General features: G+C 42.1%; 1 protein-coding gene across 1 annotated transcript in view; it reads left to right on the top strand.

Moving 5' to 3' along the window:
• LOC105363778 (uncharacterized) overlaps positions 1-6,963 on the top strand; it is an 18,214-nt gene that overhangs the window by 578 nt on the left and 10,673 nt on the right. Inside the window, exons 2-3 of the mRNA XM_011501550.1 lie at positions 6,341-6,485; positions 6,585-6,822. Of these exons, the coding sequence (XP_011499852.1) occupies positions 6,341-6,485; positions 6,585-6,822 (383 nt within the window). The remainder of the gene's footprint in view (positions 1-6,340; positions 6,486-6,584; positions 6,823-6,963) is intronic.

Below are 6,963 nucleotides of genomic sequence, written 5' to 3'. Positions count from 1 at the left end.
CCCCCCCCCCCCCCCCACCACGTCCGCTTCCTACGAATTTCAGCTCTTAAAGCGTAAGCTCTGCGTCTCTCCTGCTCTCGCTTCACTCGCTCCAATGATATCTCCATTTCATCGCAATGACACAGACTACTTTCATGGAGTGAAATTATCGCTCTCATCAAAGTGACGATGTCAAAATATATGCTCGGGCATTATTTCATACGGCCGGATCAAGTGTCAGCCTGGAAGCAATAGCCAAGTGCATTAAGCTCCCTACCTCAAAAGCACGATCAATTTCCTTCCTGGTAGAGAGATGCTGAGCCTAGCATTGATAAAATTCTTTTATTCATGGCCAGGATGCCTCGATTCAATGTGAAATCTACACGGCTCTCAGAGTCGACGAGTGACACAGTGAAAAGTGTTTGTTCAAGGTTTTATTGTGTTATATTACTTCGATTTGGCTTACATTAACGCGCTTATATTTAGTTTCAAAAAAAAAAAAAAAAAAATAAAAAAAAATACCCCGATGCATAAGGTACTTACTAATCGTTACCACGAGGTCCATTGAATTTCGACAAAAGCACAAAATATTTAATCCGCTTCTTCGGTATTTCTATTTATTATACATAACGGCACTTTTATGCGTTTGGTTAAAATATTTATACCAATACTATAATCTTACTCGATTTATATATATATATATATATATATATATATATATCGTTATTCCATGTTAATTCATAGTACATTAATAATACTTAAACAATGATCGATAAATGCAATGCAACTCTGCGCTTTAATTGTCGCCTTAAAACGAGAATTTTATGTCAAGTTTAATCGTAGATCTATAGGAACGATAATAATATTGGAGGTGGAAAATGAAAATTGTTTTAATACGCCTAAGGTAGGTAGTATAATGCAAGCTTGGATTGAAAATTTGCCCCGAGAGTGTTGAGATATCGATATTCTCTTGCGGCTTGTGCAAACAATATCTTTTACGACCAGTAAGAATACAATTGTGATTAATAGCTGTTTGAAAAATTTAAATTTACAGCCGATAGCCAAAGAATGGAGGCAATCTCAATTTCAGCGATTCGCTCGATCAAAGTCTACGGTGGACGTGGTCGACGCCTTGTGATTAATCGTGCGTGTCCACTAATAGCCATTTAGTCTGCTTCTCCGATGTTAATTAACGTTCGAGTAAATTGCACCAAATACTTTTCATCAAAACACCGCTCGTAAAATGCTTTGTAAATACAATTGTCAATGTGGGCCGAGTACTTGCTCCGGAGCTAGACATACGTCCGCTACGTAGATTAATATTTGAAAATTAATTATGTTAATGCGTGCAAAGTAATTATCCTTACTTGGACATGCAGCCGCCGTAGATTATAGAATAGAAATGTTGGAAGATTATGTGGCTACGCTCGATGATCGATACTTTTTATGGTTACGTCAATTCGTGGCAAATGGCGGGTCCAGATTAACAAAGTAGATTAAGTGATTTGGAAGAAAAAAATGATGTGTCGTCGGTGGGTGGGCGATGAAGCGAGGGAGTGAGGGAGTGAGGGAGTGAGGGAGCGAGGGATGGATGGAGCGAGGGATGGATGGAGCGAGGGATGGAGTGAGAGGGGGGGAGGCAGGGAGGAGGAGGAGGAGAGGACGAAAGGAAGGAAGGAAGAAAGGAAGGAGGTCTTGAAAAGAGTATATATTATATTAGATTAATTTGTGACGGAGGAGGCGTAGGGCATTGCGAAATAAAGTATTTGGACGTAGGATAACCCTCGGGGATAAATTCGCCGATTGTGCGTTAGATGCAATATCTTGAGAAAACTCTTGCCGTTCGCGCGAATTCTTTAGCTTCGATCGTCTCTTTCCGAGTAAATCGTATCCGCCTGAGGTGGCAAAATCCCGAGACAAAATATCGCTGCTGACGTAATATTTAGCATCTCCTTACATTTTATGATTTTCTTATAATCTTGTTATAGCCATGCGTTATATCATATATCGTTGGCGATAAGTTCGTTTCGTCGACTATTGGCCGTGACCTTTCGCAAATTCGACGAAAAAAAAAGAAAGAAAGATTAATTATTAAGCTGCTTGATAACGGCGAAAGTAATATTGCTTATCATTTATACGATTTTTACGGAGAGAATCAATTACCGATTATTACCTTTAACATTTATCGTTAAATTTTAATGGCGAATCATCGTGAAAAATTACTAAAAATTTTCAACTAAAATTATCAATCAATGAATTAATAAATCAATATCGTCCGATTTCAAAATATCAACACATTATTAAGCGTAAAAATTGCTTGAAATAATCGTGTAACAACATATCGGAATACTAAACGAAAATCCTATCCTATTGCAATTAAGTTTGGTGGGCGTGTTCCACTTGTCTTTCCATTTATTCTCGATTCTATCAATATTTATAAGCGAATACATCTCGATTCAAATGAATTTTTTTTATTCACATCGTCGAACGACCGTCACGACAATATTCTGATACATCGATTGCTTTATTTTGCCATTGAGTTAAGGAACTTGGCAATTTAATCGCCTTAATACCGAGCACGAGCATTTAGCGAATACTTGGTGTGAGAGAAGCGATTGTTGTTTTATCATAACGAATTTATTGACACGTCACTACTTTCATAAAGCCTTTATTTATTCCCATCCCGAACGATTACTCAAAAGGCTCGATTCATATATCGGATAGTTTTTCCACTCGCCAATATTTTAAATTACAATGATATCTAAATTCCCTGCTGTTCTACAAGGCATATAATTTTAATAAATGCCTCGTTCATTTCCGGTAAACTCTCGGACCAATGCTAATAACGAAATAAATATTACAAATTAAAAATTTTAACCGCTTCGATTTGAGAAAGTCATGGGAGAGGATTATCGAAACTAGCACATAAGCGCGCAAACGGCCGTCTCTGATATTTTGCGCGTATCATTTAGACCGCGTATCATTTTCCTAAATCTAAACCGATAACACACCAATAGATTTCACGAGCTCTCTCGTCAGCGGGACGACCACCATGCCAAACCTCATCCGAATATCGGCCTCGCGAAAAGTGCATCGCTTTTTTTTTTTTTTTTTTTTTTTTTTTTTTTTTTTTTGACGCTTTAGAAGGCAAGAGGCTGCGAGACAAAGGCGACAATGGCGGTGATTGTTGTATCTGGAGCGTGGGGTTCGGGCTAATTAAAAATGTCCGGGGCCTACGCGTCTTTTCCTACGCCATTTACCGCTTGGAATCTCCCCCACCCCTCACTCGTGCCCTAGTCAGGCCACTTTCCACGCCGTCACGCGTTTTTTCAGCAATCGATACTCCAAGGGGCGTAGAAGAATTTGGGCGGGATGGGGAGGGGGAGGGGAAGTTGCTGTTTTCGACCGATTATCCGGGAGAATTTGAATACAATATGTCTTGAATTTAATGGGAAAAGCGCTATTGTTTATGAAGCCGACATATTCGTCGAGCTTAGCGTTATAAATCGTAATTATTGCCAATGATGTATGGCTTACGCAATAACGATCATTAATTATCGGTAAATTTGGAACTATCGTTTAACGTAGATTGTAATGACTTTGTGTCGAGAGTCAAAAGGCGCTTTTAACGTTTTTAAGATCAGTTATTACGGAAGAATATGTCGCAGCATCGATGTCGTTAACCACAATAAAACAGTTCTCAAGGTCACTTTATTTCGAGTTTTACTTAATTATACTTTTAAAGTATAATTACGCATATTGTGCGGTTAGCTCGGCGATGACTGCACTGATGTTCGTATGCAGACTCAAACGCATTAGATTTCAATCTACTAATACCACGTGCGTATATATATATATATATATATATATATATATATATATATATATATAAATAAAAAAAAGAAGAAAAAAAAAGGAAAACTTTCATTACAGAATGTAAGCTATTTTAGAACGTACCAACACATCGACTCTGCTTGTTTACCGAAGAAATTTAATTTTAGACCGCCGCACGCGCGTTTCTCAATATTTTTCAATGCACTTCTTACACCACGAGCAATTTTCAGATCCAACACGTCGCGTCGCGAGTGCTTTACGAAGAAGTGGCTGCCACTTTTTTATTTCAACTCGCTGAGACGATGATGCGGCGCGCGCGAACGCAAATCAAATTTAACGTTACTTTATGACGGCCGACCATTTCGAGAAGAGAATAGGGAGGTGAACAGCAATGGCGCAGCGGCCGGCGAATCGATACTTGTTTCTCTCTCTCTCTCTCTCTCTCTCTCTCTCTCTCTCTCTCTCTCTCTCTCTCCCTCTCCCTCTTCCCTCACCACCTCCAGAGTAAAAAAGAAATCCGCACTCACGGCTTTTATCGCGACTCGCGTACTACGGGCCGTCGAGACGGCGGCTCCTAGTAGTGTTAACCTATAAAACAAAAAAAGAATAAAAAAAAATCTCTCTGTTTACGAGGGTTAGGTAGCATTTGGTAGAGACTAGGCTCTTTGACCAATTAGTAAATAATGAATGTCGAGCTCACCAAACCCGCTACCGTGCACGAAACATGTGTCATTTGCCGTTTACTCATTCCTCCTCTACTCACCACTACCGGCTTATTATTACGTAATCGCGGCGTTGCTTTCCCGCGTACACCCCCCCCCCTCCCCTTAATCCGTAATCGCGACTCTGCTGAGCGATGATGGACCTCGTTGTTAGCGCAGCTAATAAGGGGCGGGGGGAGGAGAGGCGTCTGGACTTTGGTCGGTCGCGTCGAGGCGCGTGATTAATAATTGCAAGACTCGGCTTATCTGCCATGGCACGAGATTATAAACCACGGGAGAAAAATAAAAGAAAGGCCTCAGAAGTGAAAGCGATTCTAAGTCCCATTAGTATTTGCTTAATTTCCAGATGCTGCTGCTTCTTCAAGCGAAAGAAAAAGAAAAGTGGCCGACAGAAATGACTGACCGTAACGGTCGGTCTCGGGGGTACCACGGTTCAGTGTACGGGTGTTAATGCCGGGGGCGGAGCAGGAGTTGGAGAAGGTGGAGGAGGAGGAGGTGGTGGAGGTGGAGGAGATGGAGGAGTCGCGCGACCGCTCGGACGCGCAGTCGTCGACGGCCGAGCGGTCGAGCGGAGCTTACGGAGGATGCGGGCCGACGGAACGGCTGTCCCTGGCAGACGTCAGCGGTGCGAGAGGTTAGTAGGAACAGGACCGATTGCGGGCTCGGGAGGGAGAGAAGAGGGTGAGGGCGAGTGTCAGTGCTGTCTGAAAGGAGGAAGGCCTAGTTCCTCCATCCGCGAGGTTCGTCTCGAGCTGCTGCGCCTTTTCGTACGCACCTAACTACGTCATCTCTCGCGCGCCCACGTGGTCTCGTCGCCAACGCGGGAGTTTCTGTTTGACGGGGTGGAGGGAGTAGTAGTAGGGGGGGGGGCCACTTCCGCGCCGCTCGTGCCTCGACTTGGGCCAACTGCGCTACCCAGAGATGGATGACGATTATGATTTGGACTGCGATTTTACCAAGGTGGCGGTGGCGCTTTATCGTTATGCACGGCAAAGTTGTTGTCGGACGTCCCTTCCGCTCTCGCTCGCTCCCTCGCTCCCTCGCTCCCCCCCCCGGTCACTAACTCTCTCTCTCTCTTTGTTTTCGCTCGCGCGAGACACCTCCCGTCTGTTTCTTTTCGTCAACTTTATAGACACAGCCAACGGCCTCTGCCTCACACAATTCTTGGAAATTAAAAAACATAGACGGCGACGTTGCTTTTGTAGTGTCTCGTGTGACAATGTCGTTCCCTCGTTGAGTGGCCATCGCATTGCGATATAATTTAATTTTGCGAGTTTATTATTTCTGTTTTTTTTTTTCATTGTATTTTCTCTATCTGGGAAACGAGCTTCATGGGATTCGATTTCGATATTCGGAATAAGCGTCGTTTGACGGCACGATAATTTATATTCGTATTAAATTAAATTTTAATATTTTATCGCACAGTCGTCTTTAATATCGGATGAAATTGTTCGAAATTTCGGAATGTTTAATTAATGTTTAAGTGCGCGTCTAAACAGCCCGAGCCAAATGTTACCAATAATTTAAATGACGATTGAGCAGGTACAGTGATGAAATAAGATTTTCAATTTTCAAATTGATGTTTTATCACGATATTGTAAATGTGACATTGACGCGTGAGAGAGGAAAAGTTAAATAGGTTTTCAGCTAATACGTACTAGTCTCGGATAAATGTTCCGTTAACATCCAAATGGTTTTTTTGCAAATACAAAATTTATAAACGTTAAGTTGAGCGGGCGCGCGCGCGCTCTCACGTATACGCGCGCAAACTTGTTATTTTTATTCTTATTGATATATTTCTGCAGGGGCTTACAAAACAATATCAATGATGGAAGACCCGCAAACTCCGGGCTCGGATTGCAATTCCAATCCAGCGAGTGATCCTCTGAATCTCGTTGGTTCGGAATTCATCCAAGATAATATGGAGTATCAATGGTTCATAGATTATAGGTAAGCTTTTGTCACGTATTTCTTTTGCTTACTACGATATACATAGCATTCGATACTTCATACTGATTGTCGTTCTTTATTATTATTTTTGCAACAAAGATACTACAAAGCACATTGCACAAGTTACAGAGATGGAGGGTTGCATGTGCATCCCAGCGTCTTGTCTTCTCTCTCAGCCTCTTATAATAAAGATGACTTGGGTTACTACGATGACCTGGCTCGCAATCTGGATGCCAATCTGGCAGAAGTGGACATGGAGAGTTTTAGAACTGCAGACATTCATACGCTGCTTACAGCATTGCCAGTCATGTGTACCGATCCAGTCCAACATTCCGAAGTAAGCTATCGTTCATAAGCGATACTTTAAAATCAATGCTATCGTTGATTAGAGAGCTGCATAAATATATATATTGGTTCCTTCCACCACCACCCACCCCCCCCACACACACACACACACACATACACACCCCACACCCCC

This window comes from Ceratosolen solmsi, unplaced genomic scaffold (genome assembly GCF_000503995.2).
Source record: "Ceratosolen solmsi marchali unplaced genomic scaffold, CerSol_1.0 scaffold28, whole genome shotgun sequence".
NCBI lineage: Eukaryota > Metazoa > Arthropoda > Insecta > Hymenoptera > Agaonidae > Ceratosolen > Ceratosolen solmsi.
The sequence above is the reverse complement of the archived record's forward strand: the minus strand, read 5'-3'. Positions and strand labels throughout refer to the sequence as shown.